This window comes from Caretta caretta, chromosome 9, assembly GCF_965140235.1.
Source record: "Caretta caretta isolate rCarCar2 chromosome 9, rCarCar1.hap1, whole genome shotgun sequence".
Classification (NCBI taxonomy): domain Eukaryota; kingdom Metazoa; phylum Chordata; order Testudines; family Cheloniidae; genus Caretta; species Caretta caretta.
Window position 1 is genome coordinate 64,895,306 of NC_134214.1, and position 25,515 is coordinate 64,920,820.

Genomic DNA, 25,515 nt, shown 5'->3' on the forward strand with positions numbered 1-25,515 from the left:
TTGGAAGGGAGACGTAGTATGGGACCTAATAGGCTTTTCAATTTCTAACATTTATGATCTCGAACCAGCATGAAGTACAACAGAAGGGTGTTTCTCCTGCTTTGGTCTCTAACAACCAGGGAGCCTGTGGAACTAGTGCAGTGGTTTGCCCAGACCTGCCAGAAATGAGAACTGAATCGTGTGGAAGTGTTCATCCCAGCTGGCCTGGGCCTTGTGCTCCCAGGTCTCTGCCATTCGGAGGGGGGTTACATTAAACACGTTGCTTTTCATCCTTTCTTGCTGTAAGTTATTCTGAAGAGCTGCTGGGCTTCTGAGCTGTTTCCTTTGTGCCCTGCATGGCCCCTCACCCAGTCCCCTCCTGCTGTATCCTTGGTGCTCAGCCCTGACAGGTGGGAGGCTCTAGGTCTGAAGCCCTGAGAAACCCTGAGGCCTAAGCCAAAACCCCTGAGGTTTCGGGACCGACCTCTCACAGTCATTGACCTCGTTTTCCAGGCAAGGGTATGTCTATGATTAAAATGCTACAGTGGTGCCCCTGCATCGTCGCAGGTGGGCCACTATAGCGCTTCAGCATAGACCATATCTACAGGAACAGGAGGGGTTCCCCCATCAGAGTAGTTAATCCACCTCCCCGAGAGGCAGTAATGAGGTTGACAGAAGAATTCCCTAGTGCTGTTGACACCAGGGGTGAGGGGAGCATGAGGGGGTGGATTTCTCACACCGTTGCGAGATGTAGCTAGACCAGTGATGTCTAGACATCTGATGAAGTGAGCTGTAGCTCACGAAAGCTCATGCTCAAATAAATTGGTTAGTCTCTAAGGTGCCACAAGTACTCCTCTTCTTTTTGCGAATACAGACTAACACGGCTGTTCCTCTGAAACTAGACCAGTGACAGTTCCTAGTGGAGACTAGTTCTTAGTTTCTAGGGGATGTAGGGGGCCAGCCCAGGCAGGGAGGGTTTAGCCTCTCTAGATGTAGAGCTGGATCTTTGCTGCCACACCCTGGAGCTCTGCGGATCGAGATAAATGGGACACACTTGCTAGCCCCTAGGCAGTGGTTCTGCACAAGGAAAACAAGGGCAATGACTTTTTCCAACCCCCAAACCAGCTTGTTTTGCCTGACTCACTGAGAAGCTTCTGCCCCAGCCTCAGGCCCTGAAGGGGATGGTGGGGAAGGGGCAAGGCTCTTAAACAACAAGCAATTATTAAACTCCCAGCTCAGAGGCGCTTTTGTTCTCTCCACTTTTAACAGCCACTCCCCTCTGTAGACCCAGGAGCTGGGATATGGGGGCACCTAGTGGGGAGATCAGAGACTACAGTATGTCTCAAAAAGAAAAGGAGTACTTGTGGCACCTTAGAGACTAACCAATTTATTTGAGCATGAGCTTTCATGAGCTACAGCTCACTTCATCAGATGCATACCGTGGAAACTGCACTACCGTGGAAACTGCGAATACAGACTAACACGGCTGTTACTCTGAAACCTGTCATTACAGTATGTCTGCAGCCTTTCGGCCTCAGAAACCAAAGGCAGCAATTGCTAGAACCCAGAGCCACTGTCAGAGGCTAAATCCAGATGGAGTCACAGATACCAGTCCACAGAGCAGAGGCCGAAGAGGACTCAGGTATGTTCCAGGGGTTAGTTCTGGAGGGGGTTCAGCACTGTGCTGGGGACCTAGGAATTGGTGTGGTCAAGAGGGACTCGTCCCATGTTGGGAGCTCAGGACTCCTAGGTGAGGATGTGGTGCAGGAAAGGGGACTCAGTCAGCTGGCAGGGAGTCCAGGATCACTGCTGTAAAGAGTCCTTTGCCAGGGGCCCGTGCAGTAAATGGGGACACCCAAGAGTGGTAATGGGCTCAGTCTACACTGCCCAACCCTGAGGAAATGTTATCAGGGTGAGGAATCTCCCCCAAAGGGAACGAGAGCTGGTTCCTGGACACACAGGAGCCATGGAAATCCACCTGGTGCCTTTAATCCCTTTCCCTAATTCAAAAGGGCCAGGATCTGACTGTGCAGCTTCCCCTGGTCTAGGTAGGAAAGGGAAAGAGCAGGTTGTATCAGCTCTGTTGCTTGACTGGCAAACAGGCTGGTTGTTACATAAAAGACCTATAGCCCAGAACAGCCCTCACCAGCTGGCACAGGATCTGAGAGTCAGACACACCCAGATACCACAGACACTGAGGCATTCAGGTCATACAAACACAAGGTCAAGGAGTTGACAGAGGCTCTCAGGGCTCCTGTGATATCAGGGCTCTTGCACCCCAGTGGCCATTCTCATTGCAGTATCTCCGCACATGCACAGCCACCCGCAATATCATGGTTTTCAAGCAGTGAGGGAGGTGTGGACTCCAGTAGTGGGTGATGTCCTAGCTGGGAAGGGACACTGTGTCCCACACATTTGCTCCTGAGCAGGGGCACGAGTTGGTGAAGGCTAAGCACACCTTATAAATCATAGGACACTAAAGAGCCCCTGTCTCCCACTTCCCAGCCACACTGATTCTTCCCCAGGCTTCTATCAAAATGATTACAAGTGTTCAGAAACTCCCAGTCCTAAAACCACCCCTCACATCACACAGCTTTGGCTACTTTGGAACATAAAAGAAGCTCACCTGAACCAAGGATCGATGCACCTTCTTAAGGAGCAAAGCCCAGATCCTCAAAGGGATTTACGCTCCTAACTTCCACCGAAATCGAAGGAAGTGAGGAGCCTAAATACTTTTGAGGATCTGGGCCCAAGTGTCTGCTAAGTGTCTCCGGGGATAAGGCCCCACTAAAAATCAGTGAAAACTGAGCAAGAGGAGGTGTTTACTTTACACATGTTAAGATGTGCTTAGTCCACTAACAATAGAAGCAAAATATGGTGTGCTGAGACCACTGCCTATCATGCTGTCCAATACTGTCCCATTGTTTTCTTGCACAGTTCTTTCTTCCTCACTAGGCATCATTGTGACCCAGGCTTCACGGCTGACTTACTCATGGTCTTATATGGCATAATTTTATTGCTGAGAATTCCCTTTCCCTCATGGCTAATCCTTTAAATGCCTCAATTGGTCCCACTGCCTTCCGTGTTTCATAATTGGTAGTGCTGTCTGAGCCTCCACCTCCTCCACCTCAACAACAGTGATAAGTTGTTCAAGGTCGCTGCTTGTGCATACTTGCCTCAATGGTTTCCTCAGACTTTCTTCATTGAGTAATTTCTCATAAAACTGCTGTCACCTCCTAATGATTTCACTGGCTTCCACCAGTGCTCTTCCATTTTTGTTTTTGACACACCTCATGACTCCCAAGTCCCCTGTGCTTCTTTGCCCAATCTTGGCTAATGCATATATTCCTTTCCCCACTTCCTGAATAAGTAGCCCTGCATATAAGGCTTTAAGTGCTTGGCCCTTAGCTTCTGCAACAGCTCTTTTTGCCTTTTCCTCCCGCTTGTATTCCTCACCACTTCCTGCCCTTCTTACTTTCTGCCATTGCTTAAACTTTTCCTCCTTCTTTGTTACTGCCTTCTGCACATCACTGGACCAGCACTATGTCTCCCGGCCATGGAATTTCCCTTCTTTCATTTGCGCACAGCCAGCATTTGCCCTTTCTGTAATGTGTTTGGATATTTTCCCCCAAATCATGTTAGTATCATTGTGGTTGGTTTGGTTGTTGTCCAACCTTCATTGAACTTCATCCTTAAACCTGAGACTACCCAGGAGCCTCTGCCACTTTGTCCTTTGTTCCACAATTTGTCCCGCACTAGCCTTTACACCCAGAACTCCATTACAAGTAATCTATGTTGCTCCACAATCTGCTCTCCCGGAATCACTTTGCAATCAGTACTGCAGTCCAAACAATAAATAATCATAACCAAGAGTCAGAAGAGCCAGTTTTACCTCCCCCACCAAAGAAATGATGCTCCTCCGGCAAGCACTTCTGAAAAAGCCTCGTCCAACAAGCCACAGCGCTGGATGCAACTGCCTTTGCTCAAACTCTTTTCTATCAGAAACTGCACTGTAAAGGATAAAGTCTTATCCCATTGAAGTCAATGGGAATTGTGCAGTTGACTTCACCAGGGTCAGAATCCCTGCTCACAGTGAGGTCAGTGGGAACTTTGCTGATGATGTCAGTTGGAGCAGGAGCAGGATCTAAATTTTGGCCCAATCTGTCAAGGTGCTGAGCATCCGCTGTAGCTGTAGCTTTCAGGAACTCTGTAGCTTTCAGGAACAGGCCGGTTCTACATAGGAAAGGCATCCCTTTCTGCTGTGCTTAGCTTTGAGGACATGAGCAGAAGTGACAGCTGCCAGCTGACTCACAGTGTGTGTTATGGTTCGTACACAGACAGGTCTCCACAAGGACACAGATGGGCCATGCTTGCTATTGGGTTTAGTTGTTTAACCCTTTGTAGTCCTGGTGCTCTTCAAAGTTTGGAAATAACTTTTTTTCTCCCCCACCAGGACTTTTCTGTCTCTGTTTTGCCAACCCGGCTCTTCATGGTGTTAATTCTGAGCTGAACACAAATCTTAGCTCTAGAGAGGTCTCTGTTCTCTCTTGCATCAGCATTCTCCATGACTGACATTGGTACATCTGCCACTCTCCAAGATGCAAAGGTGGGAGAAGGCAGCACAAGCAGGTGGATCACACCCATACTCTGCCCTCTCCAGTGGCTACTTACCCAATGCCAGACCCATTCCACAAACCTGGTTCTTAGCCTCAACGCCCTACATGGCGTAGGGCCGGGCTATTGCAGAGAGACCTCACACCTCTACACCACCAGGGCATGATGGAACTAAGCTGGACACAGTCCAGGATTGAACTTGTGGAGGTGGGTGGCAGATGTTCTCTGCAGAGGGAACCTGATTGTGGAATCTGCTGCCACTGTAAACCAGGATAGGCAAGTCTAACCAAATATAGGACCCAATGCAGGACTCATTTCTTTCAGTAAACCATCCATTAGGAAGTGAGCAGGGAAACACCCTAACTGGGGCTGGATTTTTATACACCCTAATTGGGGCTATAATCAACCTGGATTTATTTACTGTACTTTTAAGTCAACCGCTTTAATCTATGGCAAATGGTTGTGATCTTTGTTCCTCTTCCTCGGGGGAACTGATCTACATCTAAATGCATATAAGGAACAGCTCCCAGACACCACTGGGACTGGCACCTTAGAAATATGGATAACAATAAAATACTGCTTAATGAATAGTAAAGTCCACACCCTTCCCTTGCTGATTTTGAACACTCCCTCTTGCTCAGCTAGGGTTCTCACCTACTCACTTTGGTCCTCCAGGTGCCAGATGTACATGGCTGAGCTGAAACTAGCAAAACCCTTTGGAGGAGGAGGACACAGGATAGATAGGGAAAAGAGGAGAAGCAGGGATAAGAAAGACAGCAGCAATAGAGGTGAAGACAGCTGTAGGGGAGGTGAAGATATTCATGAAGGGGAGGGAGGGAAGAATCCTGAGGGGTGAGTAGGAAGGGGAAAGTCGGTGGCTGAACGAATGCACACTGCTATATTTCTTCATCAGCTGCTTGTGACTCTGTTTCTGAAGCCAGAGCATTCAGTAGGAAAGAGCAGAGATCTTAGATCAAGGTTTGTTAGTTACCTGCTGTGGGGTCAGCACAAGGTATTGTGTTTTTGTAGGTCCTAACAAATGGAACAGTAGAGATGGAAACAAAATCTCTGTATTCTAAAAGAATTTCTGCTCATGAGGTCTGACTTTTATGGTACAATCCAGTTTTGAGTTTAAAGTCCAATATATCCCTAAACACAACTCCTAAGAGGGTGTTCCCAGGCAAGATTCCTTGCTGTCCTGCTGGGGCAGATTCCTTCAATAGCCTCTGTGGTGCAAAGAGCTGTGCTAGCTAAGCCCAAATATGGAAGAAAAGTTCTAAACCTACCGTAAAAGCAGGAATTGAAATCTTGAGCGCAGCTGGTTTGGGGCTGCACATACCAGAATGTGGAAGTGATCTGGCCTATGACATTGGTGGAGAATATACAGATGGATCTAGGACAAGCAAGGCTTCTAGGTCAAAAGGTTTGCTTGTGCATGAGCCCCACAGTGAGGCAGAACAGCTCCCCAGGTGGCGCTGGATTCTTGAAATCAGGGCTTGCTTGACAGTTCCCTGTTCTCCCTGCTTCACCAACCCTACAGAGCCCCTTCTGAACACAGAACAGTCAGAGGCCAGGATGGTTCTGAGTAACCACCAGCTGTGTGGCCATGGTGGCCCAAGCAGCACAGATCCTTTTGTTGCAGACAGGGCCACACCAACAGAGGCAGCATCATGACATGCTGAGGCAATCATTACAGATGCAAATGGCCGGGGTATGCTCCTGCCAAGCAAACCCTTTGGCAGCTTCCAAAACCCAGTGCTATCATAAATGCCGGAGCAGTGAGGGAAAAAAGGAGGGCAAAAGTAGGGCACTAAGTAGGGCAACATGAAAGTGCTCAGCAATATCCATGGCGTGCACATCCCCAACCATTCATCTCAATGCTACTGCACCACAAAAAGTCCCTTCAGATGCAGCTTGCCTCTGTGGTGGACCGCAAGGAAAGGGTAGTACCACCTAAACCCATTAGCTGCTTACAGCTAGTGTATGTCTATGCTGCAATCACAGGGTGTGACTGCAGCTTTAATCTGCAAGCAATTACCAAGTGTTCTGGCAGGTTTGTACAGTCTGTGCTGAAGCTCACACTGCCGCAGCTCCAGTGTTCCATGAGCGAGCAAGACTGCAGCTAGTGGGTATATCCACTTGAGCAGCAATCACACGCTCTGACCGCAGCAAAGACATACTCTATAGACTGAGTAAGGCTTCCCATAGAAAAGGGAGCAGGTGGCTTACAGGACTGAAAATGAGCTATGTAGCCCGCCCCCATTAGGTTGCCAGTTTGAATCAGCACAAGCTAGGAGTGACTGAAAACTTGCTACCACAGCTTGTCAAATAATATTCTTCAAATAACCGAGTTCTGTGATATTTTTCAAATGAATTATCCAGCTCCAGTTATTACCATCTGATGCCTATCGACTGCCCACTGCCAATGGTTCTCAGCCTGTTTCCTCATCACACAAGCCATCACCACAATTGGCACTAGTACATTGTAGGGTTGCCAACATTGCATTTCAAAAATAAGACTGTTTTCTTAGCACCCTGCCCCACTCCTCCTCCCAATATACTTATTATTATAATTAATTATAATAATGATAATTAATAATAATTAATCAGTACTCACCTACATTCACCAGGGATATTTCTTGCTGCTTTTTGCAGCACTCAGCAACTCCCAATCTTGTTGTACAGAGATGAAAAAATAAAGGTTGTCCCTTGTAATAAGGGACTGTTGATAACCCTAGTACGTTGCCCTTCTCTAGTCCCTTCCATCCACAGGTCTGAAAGTGTTTTCCCTCACTGAGATAGGTCATCATAATTTTGCATATAAGGAAACTGAAGCATACAGAAGTTACATGACTTGCCCAAAACAAGACAACAGTGGAGGCCAGAGTAGTACTTAACCCTCCTGATTCCAAAGCCCATTATCCTAACCTTATCCTTCCCCTCTTAGCAACTTGAGGCCTGAGCTTGCTCCTATCCATATTAACTGGGGTGTTTCTACACTAGAAAATTCCGTAAAATTTTCCAGTAACAGACCCGCTGCACCAGAGCTAGCAAAGGTAGCGTTGCCAGCGCTCATGAGTGTATTGCGAGTCATGTGACATTTACTGTTTTTTTAAGACCCCCATCTCCTAGAGCGGGGAGTCTTAGCTTTCATTTGGAAACCAGAAGGCAAAGAAAAATAACCCACTTTTTTTTTTAATCTTATGATTGTTGAGGGGCCTGACTCATGATTTGTGGGCAATACTGTATTATTTAACTCAATGGGAGTATGGGATCCTGTATGCCAACCCCCAACATTCAAAATTCATGAGTCAAGTCCCAGAAAATCATGAGATTATTTTAAAAAAATAATATATTTTAGATTCTTTTTGTTTTCTGATTCCAGAGCCTTTAGGGTGCAGCCGCTTGACAGTTTCATGCTTTTTTCAGCAACTCTGAAGACTAGACACTTCAATTCATATATATATGGTAAATGGAAACTGAGATTCTCATGTCATCTCCTGATTCCAGCAGCTGGAGGTTTAAAGAAAAGTCCCGGTATCACAAGACTTGAATAAAACCATGAGTTAGCAACACTGCAGGAACCGGGCCTGTAGGGGCAGCCCCAGGAGTCGGACACAGGTTAAAATAGGACTGGGCCCTAGCGACTGAACTGCCCTCTTGCCAGGCCAGGGCAGGGGCTAGCAGTGTGGGGGACCTCGCTTCACCCATGGCCATGTTGTAGCAAAGGGCTCTAGGGCTGGGCAGCACCAAGACCCAGCCCTAGGTCATGGAAAGGGAGGCACCTGCCACCCCATGGGGAGAGGAAGGGTCACCTCATTCCCTCTGGGAGACACTGGCAAATATGAGAGGCCATCCCCTGGCGCCTGCACCCATGTCACATGACAGCCCCCCCCTCACTCCAACCACATGACAACCTCCCCCTCTGTCTCCTGCGTCGCTTCCAGCTTGGGGCCGCACCTACCCTGCTGGATGGGCGGCAGCGTGCAGATGTATGTGCTCTCATTGGCTGAGCTGTGAGGGAGGCAGGCCGGGATTGGCCAGCCGGAGTGCCCGTCCGGGGTTAGGTTGGCAGGCTAGCGCGCGTTAACGTCAGTGACTGTCCCCGCTACCGATGGGCTCGGCTGCGGGAAGCTGGCGGGGGGCTACGCTGGCCTGGGCCCTGGCCCTGCTGGCCTGGGCCGGGCGGGCCGGGGCGCTGGACAATGGGCTGGCCCGGACCCCCACCATGGGCTGGCTGCACTGGGAGCGCTTCCAGTGCAGCACCGACTGCACCCGCGAGCCGCTCTCCTGTATCAGGTACCGGGCGGGGGCGCCGGGGCCGCCCTCGGCCGGGGGGGCGAGGAGCGGGAGCCCCAGCCCCAGCCCCGTGTGAACGCTGCTGGGGTTGGATTCGGAGCCGCGGGACGCTGCAGCGGTGGGGTGGGGATTTGGTGGGAGGAGAGCGGTCGGGTGCTTGGGAGCTGAACCTTGTGGCTCTGACTCAAATGAGGAGAGCGTGACTTGCTCACCTTCTGGTTCCCTTTTCCGCAGACTTAATTACAAGGAACAAAGAGCCGCTGTAATTGTGCCCGCAGAGCACAGGGACCTGGTGAAGCCTCGCTTCTCCCTAAGGGTCCATCTGAACATAAGAGCTGCCATAGTGGGTCAAACCGTGGTCTAACTTGCCCGATATCCTGGCTCCAGCAGTGGCCTGTACCAGGGCTTCAGGGGGAATGTACAGAACGGGGCAATTATGGAGCGATCCACCCCTCCTGGCAGTCAGAGGATTAGGGTCACTTCTAAACCTGCACTGCAAAGGGGCTGGGCAGGGAATCCAGGGACAATGCCGTTGTCTCTAAATACAGCTATGGCCAAGGCTTTAGCATAAATCTGGGACGTGGTTTAAAATACATCCAGTCCAATCTCATTTGCATTCCGAGACATCTATTTTCTCTCCGCATCTGGGATAACCATGTTGTTTTGCAGTACAGGCAGCAACCAGAACCTTGGTCGGTAAAAGGTTTAGCAATCTGGATGGGAAAGGGCGTCTGTGGGAGCGTGTGATCTCCTCCTGGGCTGGAAACAAACCCTCTGCTTGGCATTGGGAATGGCCAGTGTCCCATTCAGATCTTTAAGATGGGCCTTTGACTGGGTTTTTCCCAGGCTAACGTTTCCACATTAATGTGGATTTCCCACTAGCAGACTCTGACCCATTTGTGTAAAGTGCCTTGAAATCTCTGCACGAAAAACACTTTACAAATATTAGGTGTTTGTAGTATTGTCTTTAATCCAAGTGATGTATTTATACTGTACTGTAGCATCTTTGTGTCCTTCCTAGGAAGTAGCTATGCAGGTAGAAACCATGTGGCTAAAAGATCTCCTGTCTGTTTTTAAGATCAGATTTAGCACAACATAATAAATCTTAACACCCTGTTTTGACTAACCATTGTGGTACTGGGACCCCTATGACACCCTGGTTCTTGTGTCCCTCAGTGAGCAGCTGTTTATGCAGATGGCTGACTTGATGGTGTCAGATGGCTGGAAGGATGTAGGCTATGAGTATGTCTGTATTGATGACTGCTGGATGTCTCTGACCCGAGATGATCAGGACAGGCTCCAACCTGACCCAGAACGCTTCCCCAGTGGGATCCGCAAACTGGCAGACTACGTGAGTGTATAGAGGGAGATAGTACCTAAATCCCCAGTCATGGGATCTTCATCCTTCCTCTACTTCAGGCCATTTGGAATATTGCATATAGTAAGAGCTCTAGTAGGTGCCTCACTTAAATAGAGAGATGGCAGGGGACTTTCTCTGACTTACAAAAACTTATTCTTTTGCTTGATATATTGGAAGGTTTATGATTGATGATTTTCAGATTGGCTGCCTAGCAAATTCTGTATATGGCTTTCTAACCCTGGGCTCTGGGGACCCCTGAACTAATCCATAGGAGGATCCTAGCCCTTGGACTGGGAGGGAGGTTTGGTTCTCATTCACATGTTTTCCTCTAGGACTGTGAATTATGTTGAGAGTGAAAAGGGGATCCAAGAGGTTTCTGAGCAGTGATTCTCTCTTGAAAGGACCTGTTCTTGGAGGAGCGGGAAATTCACTCAGCAGCTATGTGGTTAAGGTAGTGCAAGGGACTTTCAATTCTTTCTTGTTCTCCTAGTGCGCACCACTGTTTCTCTCTGCCCAATGGCTGTTGGCTTTCATTGTATGTCTGTCTGCTCCCCTCAGGTCCATTCCAAAGGGCTGAAGCTGGGGATTTATGGGGATGTTGGAAACAAAACCTGCGCTGGCTTCCCTGGCAGTTATGGCTACTATGACCTTGATGCCCAAACCTTTGCCGACTGGGGTGTGGACCTGCTGAAGTTCGATGGCTGTAACTACGGCACACTGGACCAGCTGGTAGAAGGTATGTGCCAACTGTAGACATTCTATGTGAGGGGAATGCTTTCTAGTCAGCACTGTCACAGATCTGAGACAGGTTCAAAAGAGCAGCTCTTCACTGAACATATCCACTGGCACAGGGGATAGGAGGGGGAGAGGGTTGGAGGGGAGGGTGCCATCTGAGAACCTAGGGGAACCAAAAGGAAGCTTCTCTGACAAGCCAAGCATACATGCTGCAGGTCATCTTCATCTTGGGGATTCAGGAATGGGTCACTGACTTCACTTTATCCATTCATCAGCCACCCTTTGTGCATACAATGAGCCTCCACTGCATCTAGTGCCTCCTGCCATGGCTTGGTGCCCTGGGGTCTTTCACAGCTTGAAACCTGCAGGCATGGCTTGAGGGAGCAGCCTTCTCAGACCCAGAGCCTGCATCATTCAAGGGAGAGAGGCTCTCCAGGAGAAGTGATCAGACACACTCTGGGGGCCTCTCCACAGTTTGCTCTGTCACCTGCTAACATTACTGATGCTCAGCCCTTCAATAGAGCCTTTCATCTGAGGGACTCAAAGCACTTTAGACATTGAACCTCTAATCAGCTTATACCTCACAAAAGTGCAATTCCTGTGGCTCTTAGCAGCAAAGGGACTCAAGAGACCTCTGGGAAAAAACCAACTAGGGAACCCTGTGTCTGCACATACAACTTCAGAACTCAGGCAGGTTAGCATAGAAAACTACTAAACTGTCAGTTTACAGTGTCAGTCTATGCCGGGGGGTCAGTCGTGGACCCTCACCACACATCGGCAACCAACTCCAGCCAGACATGCTGTCTAACAAATCATAGACTCACATAAAAGAAGAGGGCAGCTCAGAAGAGTGGCGCTTGGCAGCAGGCAAGCTGGAGCTGGTTCTGTGCTCCCTCAGAGCAAACTGATCAGGGGATCCTGTCCAAGCTGGTTAGCCTAACACACAATAACTTCAGTGCCTGCAAGTGCCCGGCCCACAGCTGGAAAGCACCTTTAGGCAGTTGTCAGTGAAGCTGGAAGTTCTTGGCAGAGATTCTCTGTGACCCTAGGAGAGTTCTAAGTGGGATAGCAAAGGAACTTTCCCTGCCCATGCTTTAAATCAAAGGACAAAACAGGACAGGGCTCCACTAGGTACAGAGATAAGAGTAATGATACTGGAATCTCACCCAATTGGCTGTGTCCTACTGCTTACACATTATCCTCTGAATCCAAATGGCTTAGGGATTCATAAGGGTAAGGAGAACACATTACTGAGCTGTGCAATTGTCAGCCACAGCTGGCTTTACTCAAACTGCTCTCGGCATGGAGAACAGCTCTTGAAGTTAAAATAGCAGCTGTCTGTAAAAGCATAACCGAGTTTGCCCAGTACTAATTGTCTAGACTAGAACTCATTGTACAGTGAGGTAGGAGGAAGCCCCATTACATAGCTGTATGTAATTATTATGTCCATTTTACAGAAGAGTACATTGAATCTTAGAGCAGTGTAATGGCTGCCTTAACCTAGGTCATACAGCAAGGTGGTGGCTGAAACCAGTATCTGACTCCAGGTCCAGTCCTCTGCTCGAAGCAATAGACACCTTCTCATAACACCTAGCTCTTATATAGCACTTATCAGTAGATCTTGAAGCTCTTCACAAAGGGAGATAAAGTATCACCCCCATTTTTTAGAAGGAGAAACTGAGGCACCGGCAGAGCCAGGAATGGAACCCAGCTCCCTTGAGTTTGTTGAGTTTTCTGTCTCTAAGCCACATTACTTCCCTCTTCCTACCTGCTCCAACTTCCTGAAAGGCAGGCAATTGGACTGCAGATGTCTGGCTGGACTAGGACAATCCACTCCTTTCTAGCTGGGGTTCTGACTTTCAATCAGTACCATGGGAAATATCACACAACTCACTCCCAGTTTTACAAGAGTCTTGATCTGACATTTGACCCAATGGTGCTGAGTTACATTACCCTCCTGTTTTCCTCTTCCCCAGTAGGTGGTAATAACCCAGGCTGCTGTTCTCTTCCTTCAGGTTACAGGAACATGTCTCTGGCCCTGAATAAGACTGGCAGAAGCATTGTATACTCTTGTGAATGGCCTCTCTACATGAGACCCATGCAGAAGGTAAGGAGTCCTTCCCCAGGGTACTGGCCCTACTCAGATGTGATGCATGGTGGGAAGACATTAGTGATTCAGAATACTATGGAAATGAATTAACTTGCGGAATCATCTCAAGTGCGTCTACGTGAATCCTGGCTGAATGTCAAAGGAGCCAAAGTGGCTGAAGGGAGATGATGAAGGGAAGAAGTGTTGATGAATGAAGGGGCACTGAGCAGAGGGTTAAGGTGGGTCTCAGCTAGCTAAGAATTTATGGCAGAGAACTAATGTGCCAGAAGAGCTTTGGCTGCTGCCCATGTCTATTGGGGCATCCTTTCACTCTGTCACAGCACTGGAAGAACCCTGAGACTATTTGGCTACGCTGCTGAATAGGAGTGATCTGTGCAGATCTGGTGCTGTGATGTTCTTCCTCTCTGGGCTTCCCAGAGGCCTAAGAGGAGGATTCCGTAATCCTATCTGACAGTACAGTAGTCCTCCAGCCAGCAGGATTGCCACCCCTGTGGCGCCACGGGCCCTGTGCCACTCCAGGAAGCGGCCAGTATCACACCCCTGGGGGATATGGGGGGCAGAGGGCTCCGCGGTGCTGCTCTTGCCTGTGGCTATCTCCCGCAAAGCTCCCATTGGCTGGGAACGGGGAACTGCGATCAATGGGAGCTTTGGGGGAGGCACCCACAGGCAAGGGCTGCATGCGGAGCCCTCTGCCCCCCATCCCCTAGGTGCCAGCTGCTTCCTGAATCGGCACGGAGCTGGGGCCAGGGCGGGTGGGCAGGCAGGCAGGCAGCCTGCTGTGGCCCCGGTATGCACTGCTGCTACCCCAAAGCTGCTCTAGGTAAGCAGCGCTGGGCCAGAGTCCACACCCCAAACCTCTTCTCTACCCCACACTCCAACCCTCTGCTGCACCCCAACCGCCTGCCCTGAGCCCCCTCCCTCACTGTGCACCCCCTCCTGCACCCCAACACTGTTCCCTGAGCCCCGCTCATACATCCCACACCCCCTCCCACACCCCGCACTCCCTCCTGCACCATCCCTACATTCATGGCCCTGCATGCAATTTCCCCACCCAGATGTGGCCCTCGGGCCAAAAAGTTTGCTCACCTCTGCTTTAGGCTGAATAAAATTAGGAAGACATAGGAGGCCATGGAATGTTCTCCGAAGGGAAGTGGTTGAAATTCCATCACCCTAGAGTGGAGCAAGTACCAGAGAATGTACCATAGGGAACAATCCTGCACTGGCCCCAACACATGGACTGAATGACCTTATGGATCTTTTCCATCTATGATTCTCCCCATTGCATCTATCCTTTTATGCCTCCTTATCCTAAATGCTCAAGCTATATCCTATGAGCACCCTCTTGCTCTTTGTCCTCTGGCAGCCTAATTACACAGAAATCAAACACTACTGCAATCACTGGAGGAACTTTGCTGACATCTATGATGCTTGGAACAGTGTTAAGAATACCCTGGAGTGGACTGTTTTACACCAAGACAGCATTGTGGATGTTGCTGGGCCAGGGGGCTGGAATGACCCTGACATGGTAAGAACACCTGAGCTCTTGTTACACTGCAACAACCATAAGGCCTCTACTTGACTAGAGAATAATGGGGCGGGGGGAGGGGGGGGCAGCACCAATGCAAGATTGTGGAAGAGGAGTCCATTCCTGAGAGCAAAAGGAGGAACTGAGAGGGAACTTTGTAAGGAACTGACCTGGGAAATATGCTGGGGGCAGAGAACCCTCTGTTGTGGTCCTAGCACAACGAATTCATCAAAGGGGGCCCATGACTCAGGAAACCAGGCAGCCTGGTGGCTATGCAAAGATGGGGTAGGATATCCACAGCAATAAGGAATGTAACCTGTGTGCATTGCTCAGGCTCAGCAGGAGCCATTTAAGAGCAGGTCTACTCTGAACTGAAAGCCTTGGGCTTATTTAAGTGGGCACTAGCTCTGGTTGCCCAGCCTGAGGCCCACTGGGCCCAATTCTCAGAATGCTGATCACTCAGACCTCCCCACAGGTGAAAACTGGGCACCCAGTTAGCAGCCACACCTTCAGAAGTATTTATGACCTCAGACTAAGCCTTGTGCGCCCTAGAGCTGTCTTCCTGTCAGACAACCTTCTTCTTCTACACCTCCACCATAACTTGTTGCTCAACTCCTCCAGCTCCTGATTCCCAAATAGCTGCATGAACTTGGCATTTGCCCCACTTCCTCTTACAGCTGATGACAGGTTCTGGGTTGTCTAACTGTGATGAAAATGTTAACACCATGTGTATTACCATTCTCATTCTACACTTGTTACAGCTGGTGATTGGCAATTTTGGATTGAGCTGGGACCAGCAGCTGACTCAGATGGCATTGTGGGCTGTCATGGCAGCTCCACTGCTCATGTCCAATGACCTACGTCATATCAGCCCCCAGGCCAAGTGGCTGCTCCAGAACAAACATGTGATCGCCATCAACCAGGACCCACTGGGCAAGCAAGGATACCGTATCACCAAGGTATGATAGGGGCTGGAGCCACTGAAATGGGGAAGAGATTTCCTCTAGTCTCAGGGGCGTGAGACTGTAGGTGAAACTAGGTTGCTGGGGGGTGGTAAGCCTCCCTTGCCTTCCTCAGAGTAGACTGGGGAGAGTAATTTTGAAACATCCACCCACCGAGACCTGAGTCTCACATTCCTCCCTGCTTAGGAAGAGGATGACTAGGACCTGTAGAGTCAGTCCTACACCCTCAAACATTTGTTTGGTTTCCATTTTTGGCAGGATAACAACTTTGAGCTCTGGGAGCGGCCTCTGTCAGGGGGTGCCTATGCTGTGGCTGTGCTGAATCGGCAGGAGATTGGAGGACCCCAGATCTTCAGCTTCTCTACCTCTTTCCTTGGCAATGGCCTGGCATGCAACCCTGCATGCTCCATCCAGCAGATCCTCCCCACCAGTGAGGACTGGGGACTACACAACTGGGTCTCGTTCTTGAACATTGAGGTGAACCCAACGGGTACTGTGCTGCTGAAGGTGGTGGTGATTGGGGATTCCCCAGATCAGAAGCCGGTCATGAACATCAACAAAAAACTATCTCCAGATATCTTATAATGTAATAGTGGCCTAATTCCCCAGGCACGAGAGCTTGCTCCAGTCCTGCCCATCCACATCTGTGGGCAATAAGAGCTGAAGATCCCATCAGTGATGGGTGAACTTTACCAAATTAACCCTAATCCAGCAAAAAGTACTGTAATCTCTCTCCATCCTTGTGTTGCAATTACTGGAGAGAGGGTACCTTTATGTATCCCTGCTAGATCTATCTGAGTCCTGCTCAGTGTAGTTTGTGACCTAACGTTCATTTCACTGGGGGCTAAAGGATTGAGGTGGTCAATTAGACTGGGTCAGCCTTCTGTAAAGACCTAATGGCCTTGGTAATGGGTGAGAAAATGCAGAGCAAGGACATACCATGTTAGTGAGGCTCTTCAATGGTGCCAGGACTCAGGGGAAGAGTGCTCCCCTCCTGCTTTAACAGCTTCCCCTCAAGCCAGTGTGACTGATGTACACCAGCTGCAAGAACACACATACACAGTCCACCCTCAGACCCCCTGCCCTTTTCCCTAAGGTTGCTCTCACCTTGCAGTGGTGACTCAGTGTTTTAAGCCAGAACTTTTTAGGCTATCACTTTCTTGCTGGCTGTCTCCCTTTAAAGGGCATCCATGTAGTCTTATCTCCCACTCACGTGGCTTTCACTTTGTTCTAGGGTTTTTTAATCCATGTTTCTTCAGGAGACAGCAGTCACCCAGCTGCCTTCAGCAGCTTACCGATTGTCCTGGTGCCAGCAGCTGTATTTTCCACTGCTGGCTCTGGACTAAAGAAACACAGTTTTTGGTGCAAATGGATTAATCATTAGCCACCCATAGGTAGAGAATGATGGCATGCTACAGGGGTTTCTCCCCTCCCCACTGACATTGACTGATGCCAGTAAAAGGAAATCGATTAGGGCAGGGTTGGGCTTGCTCTGTCCTTTCCCCCACCACCATCTCCTTCCTTTGTGGTACAGTCTACCTTAAAAGACACTCGAGGGGGTTGAGGCTTTTTGTAGTAGTGTGTGGAACTGAGCCTACGCTCAGCTTGAGCATGATCTGAAATTTCTGTAGCGGTGGGTTTTCTAATTCTCTTGTGAAACTAATCACGTCCACACATACCAAGCCACCTGTACATAAAGAACATTGTACACAAGTCTTGCTAAAAAAAATTAAAGCTTACCTATTCCTAGACACCTTTGGTAATTGTAGTACAGCACTTCACCAACAGACAGTGCTGTTGACTTCTGCCTTCTCTTGGAGGTGCACCATCAAAGTTACCAATTATGTAAACAGGCCTAAAGGTGCTAAATTTGCATGCAAAATTGCTACAGCAACCTGTATCCTATCAACGACTTGCTTAAGATGCTACTCTAAACCTCCACTGCAAGCAACAGCTTAGTTATAAAAGCTGTATTTTTGAATTCCAGTCAAAAAATCATCCCATTAGTAGTCTATAGCTGACACACTATTCTGTTACAAAACATGGAAGGAGTTTCCCCTCCTCCTAATGCTGTAAAAGTTATGCTAGAAGAGGCATATACGCTAAAACTTAATAGAGCTACCTTCCTGTTACTGCATATGAAGAATCTCAGTTGTGTGTGGGTAGAGATATGTTAACTTGTTTTCCTGCCAAAGTTTAGTTTAGTATCACGTGGAATTTTACAGAGATGCTGCCAGATGCTCCTTGGCATCCTCTATACAGTTTAGATTTAAGAAAACCAGAGGCCTCCTCTCCTTTGAAGTAGGTCAGTATCTAAGAACATCACCTGTTATTCCTAATTCTGATGGATCTCACTGACCTTTTTTAATGCTAGCCGGCAGTCTGTAACCTTCACACATGGATTGAGTGCTTCATTAATGTAAAGGAATCTGGGTTGGTGTTAAGTGCTGGTGTGAAACAGAAAGCTAGCCAGGTTTTTCTCAAGCCTATGCCCAAGGATGGGATCAGGCTAAACGTTTTAAACACTTGCTTCTAGCTGAATGGGCTAATGAGATATTCCCTTTCCAAGACGGAAGGTGAAGCAGAGCACAGGCTAAATACATGAAGCTTAGCCCATACAATTCTGCTCATCTGAGCTACAAGCAGCACGTTCACATCTATCAACAGCAATAAATGATGGCCGCCTAAAAATGGTACTGCAAAGAGGAGGTGAATCGGTCACAGTGAAATCTCTACATTTGTATTAGGGCAGCTAGACCCTGCCTCACGGGCCTTTGTACATTTACTCCCTATAATTTTCAGTTTACTACTAGTGCTTGTAGAGAAGAGGGATCTAAAATGAGGCCAGCGCTATATATTTGTAGCATAAGGAATGAGGCCATCTGCTTTTCAGTAGGCTCAGCAAAAGCCAAGCCAGCCCTCCCCTATGCATTAGGGCCATCACTTAGGGGATGAGCTGATCTTACCCATCCCTCCCTTTCCTCTAAAAGCACTTAATACAAGGTAAGAGTAAGGCCTGGTCCATGCAAACTGTATCACTATAATAAAGGTGAGATTTTTTACAATTTAGTTAAACTGCTGCAGCTTTGTATACCGACATCAATTTAACTCTGCCTTAAAGTGGTTTAGCTTGTGGCCATAAATTTTCAGAAAGAAGCAAAACTAGTGAAGCAGGTTTAAAACAGGTAAGTGGTCACATACCACAGTTTGCACTAATTTAACAAAATCAATTAAGGGTAACCAGTGCAACTTCTGTTTTGACGGTCCCATGGAGTCCTATACATAGACACAGCCCTACCTTCTACTCTCATTTGTAGAAGTAAAGGACCTGGAAGAGTAGCAACATGTGGCTTCCACACCACATTGGTGCATCAGACTGGTAGGCCCTGAGCAACCTCCCAGGAGTTGACACTTTTGAGTGTGGATTAAAAAGTTTCTCTAGCTGCAGGTAGAATTTATTCTAAAACCTCTTTTTAGGCAGTATCAGCCCATACAGAAGCAAATGTTCAACCACTGGTGAGATTTCCCAGTCCTGGAGAACTTTATTCCCAGCAGCAGCTCCCATTTGAGTTTGATACACCCAGAAGTCCCTCCCTAGCAATAAGGAAATATACAAGAGCAGCAGATTCTTTCCACGTACTTTAATGGATTCCATAACAATGAACAAGACTGAGTTTAGAACTGGATCACCTGGCCCTGTAAGAGAGAAAAGACTGACTGAGTATGTGCAATACAGAACCCTACCACAAACATTTCAACTCGCCTCAGGGACTTCTATGGAGCATTATTCAAACAGAACCCTCTTACAGTCATTCTGAAAAATCCATTGACTAACAATACTCTCCCTGCCAAAAGCCAACTCTGCATCCTCATTAGTTTCTCCATTAAACAGTTACATCCAATGAGCAGCAGGATCTTTACATTAATATAGAGGTGGCTAATATCTGCTGGCCAGCTCTGGAAGTGTAGTTTTCTCACCATGCTCAGCACTGAAGTGGCCACACAGTCCACAGCTTTCAGAGTGGTAGCCGTGTTAGTCTGTATCAGCAGAAAGAACGAGGAGTCCTTGTGGCACCTCAGAGACTAACAAATTTTTATTTGAGCATAAGCTTTCGTGCATCTGATGAAGTGGGCTTTAGCCCACGAAAGCTTATGCTCAAATAAATGTGTTAGTCTCTAAGGTGCCACAAGTGGTCCTTGTTCAGTCCACAGCTTAACTTTCACCGGCAAACCCCTCAGCACATAAACATACCTTTCTCTTCTTGTCTCCTCCCAGCTCAAAGTGCTTGCACCTCTTAATGGCCAGCATTCTTTTGGACCTGCAGTTGGGCTCCACACACTCAAGCCTCAGAACAATCTTCTTTGTGGTCTTGGCCTGGAGAGAGAAAGAGAGTGAATGGACTATTCCCAGTAGCAGGCAAAGCCAGCCATCATTTAGCCCTAGAGAGAAACAGCTCCTCCTGACATGTACACAGCAGGTTAGGCGCTCCAAGGCCTTTCGGGAACAAAAACCCAGCAACCTTGGGAGTTTGGAGACAAGAAATCTGGGAAACAAATTCAACTTCCTCTTCGGAATGAAGAGCACAGAGCTGACAAAACCATGGGACCAGTTTCCCAGCACAGATCTGTTACCACATTTCAGTTCTGGGCTGCAATATTCTGTCCATCCACAGGTTCTAGTCTGGGTCCTATAGATTACTGGTAATCCTAACCAGCAGCACTCCTTTTACCACTGGCTACTCAAATAATAGTTTCCAAAAACTACCAAACAAGCCAGATTATATGATGGTTCTGACAGACATGAAACTACACTGAACACACACATCCTTCTGCTTGTAACCCAAGGACTCCAATCCATATGGCAATCACCAACTGTGCCACGCAGCCAGTATGCTACCACTACTTTGCAACGTCTCTCCCTATGCTCCTAATAAAATGCAGGGGCACAAACTTTTTGGCCGGAGGGCCACATCGGGGTTGTGAAACGGTATGGAGGGCCAGGTAGGGAAGGCTATGCCTCTGCAAACAGCCTGACCCCTATCCGCCCCCTCCCACTTCACACCCCCCTCAGAATCCCCGACACATCCAACCGCCCCCTCCCGGGACTCCCCAGGACTCCACCCCCCCGCTCCCTGACCCCTAACTGCCCTGACCCCTATCCACACCCCCGCCTCCTGACAGGCCCCCTGCCCCATCCAACCCCCCCCCACCCCACATCCTCTGACTGCTCCCCTAGAACCCCCCATCCAACCCCCCTACTCCCTGTCCCCACCTCCTGGGACCCCCCAGAACCTCCCCCCCAAACCTCCGCTCCCTGACTAACCCCCAGGACCTCCTGCCCCTTATCCAACCCCCCCTCCCCCTTACAAAGCCGCTCAGAGCGGCAGGACAGGCTTATTGGAAAGCCTGGGAGGTGGTCAGGCACAAGCCCTGTTGCCCATGCAGCTGCAGGGGAGGAGGGACAGTGGGGGAGGGGCCAGGGCTACCCTCCCTGGCCAGGAGCTCAGGGGCCAGGCAGGATGGTCGCGCGGGTCGGATGTGGCCCATAGTTTGCCCACCTCTGTAATAGACCCAAGCAATACTGAAAAGCCACCAGTCTTAAAGGATGACCTGCAAATGAAAACATCTGGGTTGTGCCTTTGTTTAAAGACCTGGAAAAAAAAGTTATGGGGGGTAATTTTGCTTTTTTTAAAATTACATTAGAAATTTCAATCTTTTTCCTGGAAGGTGAGAGAGGACTAGAAAACTGATACACTGAGTTCACCAGTCCCCATTATCAGAGACATCTAATGAATCTTCCAGCAGAAACAGAAAACCAGACATGACACTCCAGATATTTCTATGGTTATAACAAAAGTAAGCCTCCCCATGCATTTTTTAAAGAAGGGTAGTTCTCCAAGCATCCTTTATACCTATGAAGCAGTGATTTCCCCCCTCAGATCACCTTTAACATACAGTCTTAGGCCTGGGCTACACAGTTGTTGCACTGTACAACTTTTTTTTTTTAAGCAACAATCATATCCCTAATCAAAATAGTTATAATCGTAAATCTCTTATTGTTGACACTGTTTATAGACATTGGGTTTTTAAAATTCTTTCAGTCATAACAATTTAAGGTATCAGCAATATGAGCAAGTGAAAGGGGTACAATTTCTATCCCCATTATGTCCCTTTAAAAAAGTGAATGGGACGGCCATTCCCTTCTGTCATTCAAAACACATTGGCCAGTCCGAAAGTGTGATGTGCCCACTCACTAGACAAAGGCATGCTACTGCTGCCATGAGGAAAAATTCCCATTTGGCCAAGGAGCAGCAGAGGAAAGAAATGAATTCAGGCACAAAAGGGCAAAACCTGTCATCAATACAAGTTGCTGAGCCTCTCAGCAAGATTACACTCACTGCACCCAGTCTAGACCCATGCCAAAATGCATTGACATCCCTACCCAAGGCTACCTACACATGCTATGAGTCTCTACTCAATAAATATGTGAGGGTGTAGGAGTCCTCTGAATTACCTCTCTTCACCAGAGCACATGAAATTGACCAGAGCGTTTCAACACCCTTTCCTTTAGCATGCTCACCTTCTTACGGAAGATAGGCTTTGTCTGACCACCATAACCACTCTGCTTCCGATCGTATCTCCTCTTTCCTGTGGGGAAGAAACAAAACTCTTCAGGCAAACAGTTGAAACTCATGAATGTCCAAGGATCCCAGGAGCCTCCACCCCATAATCACTATAGATTGTTAAACAGTTATGAAATCTAACGAATTCTTCAAACATATCCACACCATTGCCCCATGTGCTGATTACCTCAGGAGCAATACATTACCCACAGCTGGGATTCAAACCTCCTGGGCTCCTACTGCCAGCAGTAATCACAACCCCATTACTCCGCACACTGGTGGTATACCTCACAGAGTAATAAATTCCTGCCTCCCACTGGCAAATTGATCTGCCCCTTACCCTGAGCATAGAGAGAGTCCTTTCCCTTCTTGTACTGGGTCACTTTGTGGGGCTGGTGCTTGCCACATTTCTTGCAGTAAGTCCTGCGGGTTTTGGGGACGTTCACCTAATAGAGAACAGTGTCAGCATGTTAGAATAATTACCATGTAATCTGCCTAGGGTGTCCAAGCATTACATCCAACGCAGGGCTGAGCGTCAGTAATATTACCCTGCCCCCTTTCTCCCCAGGCCACTGGGATTACAGCCAGTATACGAGTGCCTCCCTCTCCCGGCACAGGCAGGCGGTGCCCACCAACCCGACACAGCAGGTAAAGCGAGGGGAGGTGCGAGATGCCACCCAGCCCCGAACAGTGCAGCCAGCACAGTGCGAGCGAGCGCTCCCGGCCATGCCCGCCCCCCACAGGCTCGGCTAATGGAGCGGAGACAGGCCCGCGGCGGCTCCGCTCCCCGGGGCCAGCGACCCCTCCTGCCTCTCCTGGCACCCGGCTCCCGAGAGCGGACAGGGCCCCCACCCACACGACCGAGCCGCGGCGGGATCCCCCGGATCGGGCCCGGCCGAGTGCCTCCACCGCGGCTCCCCGAAGCATGTGGCCCGGCCCCGGGCTCAGGCGGGCGCTCCCCGAGGCGGATGGCGGCGGATACACCCAGAGCATCCCGCTCTCACCATCCTGCCAACGACGGCACGGAAAGAAGGAACCTGACGCGGAACCGGAAGGCAATAAACACTCGGGCGGAACAATAGAGTGACAGTGGCGAACCAGAGCGCCGGATGGCGACCATAGAGTGTGACAGCAGCGAGAAGTGCGCCACCTACTGGAGAGAAGCAGGTATTGATGAGAAGGATAGAAGGAGGCCGTTCATTGGTTGGGAACGATCTTGTCTGGGCCAGTATGGGCCATAAAGATGAAGGAGCGCCTCTGATTGGTTGAGCTCCCTCCCAGCGTGTGGCAGAGGAGGGTGGAAGGGGTTGTGTGTGACAATTAAATGCCTCAGCTGTATGTGCAAAAGGTGCATTGCACGTGCCAGATGCACTGCATGACCTGTGTGCGGGCATGTCTGTATTTGCACTGCATCCACAGCCTCTGGGCGCAGCTGGGGGTCCTCTAGTTGTACATGAGGCCTTAGAGATGACACTGGAGTCAATGGCAGTTGCAGGTCTCAGGCGCGGGTGTGCAGAGTTCAGCTCCCCCACCTGGGGATTTCAGTATGTTCTTCAGGGAAATGGATGTAGTTTGTGGGGTAAAACTGCCCCATCCATTATTCCTAAGTGTTACCAACCCTTTCCACAGACCGAACACGTGCAAAGGTGCAGATCATTCCATCCCATACCAAAGGGGTGTCTACTGGGGAATGAAATCCTTAAATGACGAAGTATCAGGGAGTAGCCGTTTTAGTCTGTATCCATAAAAACAACAAGGAGTCCAGTGGCACCTTAAAGACTAACAGATTCATTTAGATATAAGCTTTTGTGGATCTGAAGAAGTGTTTTTTTTACCCACGAAAGCTTATGCCCAAATAAATCTGTTAGGCCTGGTCTACAGTACGCAGTTATTTCAGAATTAGCTGAGTTACCTCGAAATAAAACTGGTTCCGTCCACGCGACCAAACCAGTTTTTTCGATTTAAAGGGCTCTTTACTCTGATTTCTGTACTCCACCGCGGCAAGTGGAGTAGCGCTAAAATCGAGATCGCAGTTCCGGGTTACAGGTACTGTGGACGCAATTCGACGATATTGGCCTCCGGGAGCTATCCCAGAATGCTCCCTTGTGACCGCTCTGGACAACACTCTGAACTCCGATGCACTAGCCAGGTAGGCAGTGAAAGCCCCGGGAACTTTTGAATTTCCTGTTTGGTCACCATCAGCCCAGGTGAGCATCAGCACAGTCCACCATCACAGGTGACCATGCAGAGTCCACCAACTCAAGAGACCACACAGTCCCGGATTCGCAGACGAGCTCCAGCATGGTCCGAACAGGAGGTACTGGATCTCATCGCATGTTGGGGAGATGAATCTGTTATGGCAGAACTACGTTCCAAAAAAAAGAACGCAAATACGTTTGCTAAAGTCTCCAGGGCCATGACAGAAAGAGGCTACTCCAGGGACACAGAACAGTGTCGTACAAAAATCAAGGAGCTCAGGCAAGTGTACCAAAAAGCCAGGGAGGCAAACAGGCGCTCTGGATCACAGCCCCATACATGCCGCTTCTACCGTGAGCTGCATGCAGTTATGGGGGGTGACGACACCACTACCCCACCATTGTCCATGGACACCTGCAAGGGGGGAGTAGCACGGAGCAAGGAGGATGAGTTTTTGGAGGAGGAGGAGGAGGAGGAGGAGGAGGAGGAGAGTGCACAGGTGGCAAGTGGGGAATCTGTTTCCCCCCTAGCCAGAAACTATTCTTAACGCTGGAGCCAATAGCCTTCCCCTACTCCCAAAGCATGCTCCCGGACCATGACCCTGGAGAAGGCACTTCTGGTGAGTGACAGCTTGATTGGAGCCACCCTGTGGGGGGTGGGGGGAAACCCAGCCATGCTGGGCTGTTCGCCTTTAGTTTAAAGGGCTCGTACCTTCTCAGAGCCTCATTGGAGCCACTCTGGGCTGTTTGCGTTTCGTTTAAAGGGCTCATCCCTGCTTAGAGCCTCATCAGAGCCCCTCAGTGTGTATGGGGGGGGGGGCGGCGGGGGAGGGAGGGTGTTGTGTGAAGCGATCATCCCAGAGAGCCCGCAGGCTGCCTGCAAGCTGAATTCTGTTGCTTGGCCACATGTGATCGCTTACTCACACCAAAGTGGCAGGCACTTCAGTATAGGAGGCAAAATGCGACCTTGTACAGAAAGAATATGTGCTGTATACTATGAATTACCTGTTTCACTGAGAAACAGTGTCCCCTTTGTTCTCTAAAATTTATCTTTTAAAATACTACCCTCCCTTTTTCTCCTCCTGCAGCAGGTGCAAATGTTTCAGTGTGGCC

At 49.2% G+C, this 25,515-nt stretch overlaps 2 protein-coding genes and 1 long non-coding RNA gene across 6 annotated transcripts in view; 1 reads left to right on the plus strand and 2 right to left on the minus strand.

Annotated features, from left to right (window-relative positions):
* Positions 1–7,894, minus strand: part of LOC125642265 (uncharacterized) — a 77,653-nt gene extending 69,759 nt beyond the window's left edge. The window contains exon 1 of the long non-coding RNA XR_007358350.2: positions 7,211–7,894. This is a non-coding gene — a long non-coding RNA (uncharacterized LOC125642265). The remainder of the gene's footprint in view (positions 1–7,210) is intronic.
* Positions 7,895–8,669: 775 nt separating this feature from the next.
* On the plus strand, positions 8,670–17,335 carry GLA (galactosidase alpha). Of its 2 annotated transcripts, none has more exons than XM_048863282.2 (7): positions 8,670–8,892; positions 10,069–10,243; positions 10,811–10,988; positions 13,003–13,094; positions 14,461–14,622; positions 15,384–15,581; positions 15,843–17,335. In XM_048863282.2, the coding sequence occupies exons 1-7, from the start codon at positions 8,708–8,710 to the stop codon at positions 16,167–16,169; spliced, it is 1,317 nt and encodes a 438-aa protein (XP_048719239.1). In that variant the 5' UTR covers positions 8,670–8,707; the 3' UTR covers positions 16,170–17,335. The 2 variants fall into 2 exon arrangements, with proteins under 2 accessions (XP_048719239.1, XP_048719240.1); XM_048863283.2 differs by lacking the exon at positions 8,670–8,892 and adding an exon at positions 10,585–10,703 and having other exon boundaries at positions 10,122–10,243.
* Positions 17,336–19,210: 1,875 nt separating this feature from the next.
* Positions 19,211–23,292, minus strand: RPL36A (ribosomal protein L36a). 3 transcript variants are annotated; one of them, XM_048863287.2, is made up of 5 exons: positions 23,212–23,292; positions 22,548–22,653; positions 22,165–22,232; positions 19,837–19,959; positions 19,211–19,280 (listed from the first exon to the last, which is right to left on the minus strand). In XM_048863287.2, exons 1-5 carry the CDS (start codon positions 23,212–23,214, stop codon positions 19,260–19,262), a joined length of 321 nt encoding a protein of 106 aa, XP_048719244.1. In that variant the 5' UTR covers positions 23,215–23,292; the 3' UTR covers positions 19,211–19,259. The 3 variants fall into 3 exon arrangements, with proteins under 3 accessions (XP_048719244.1, XP_048719243.2, XP_048719242.2); XM_048863286.2 differs by lacking the exon at positions 23,212–23,292 and adding an exon at positions 23,069–23,205; XM_048863285.2 differs by lacking the exon at positions 23,212–23,292 and adding an exon at positions 23,060–23,205.
* Between the last annotated feature and the right edge of the window lie 2,223 nt (positions 23,293–25,515).

Bases quoted from the DNA above. Each gene is read 5' to 3' on its own strand.
- GLA (XM_048863282.2), top strand. From the start codon at position 8,708: ATGGGCTCGGCTGCGGGAAGCTGGCGGGGGGCTACGCTGGCCTGGGCC. The intron at 14,623-15,383 runs GTAAGAACACCT...CACTTGTTACAG, and splicing joins GCTGGAATGACCCTGACATG to CTGGTGATTGGCAATTTTGG. The intron at 15,582-15,842 runs GTATGATAGGGG...CATTTTTGGCAG, and splicing joins AAGGATACCGTATCACCAAG to GATAACAACTTTGAGCTCTG.
- RPL36A (XM_048863285.2), bottom strand. From the start codon at position 23,200: ATGCTCTGGGTGTATCCGCCGCCATCCGCCTCGGGGAGCGCCCGCCTG. The intron at 22,654-23,059 runs GTGGGGGCCCTG...GTTCTCTATTAG, and splicing joins GCCGCGGCTCGGTCGTGTGG to GTGAACGTCCCCAAAACCCG. The intron at 19,281-19,836 runs GTATGTTTATGT...TCTCTCTTACAG, and splicing joins GAGGAGACAAGAAGAGAAAG to GGCCAGGTGATCCAGTTCTA.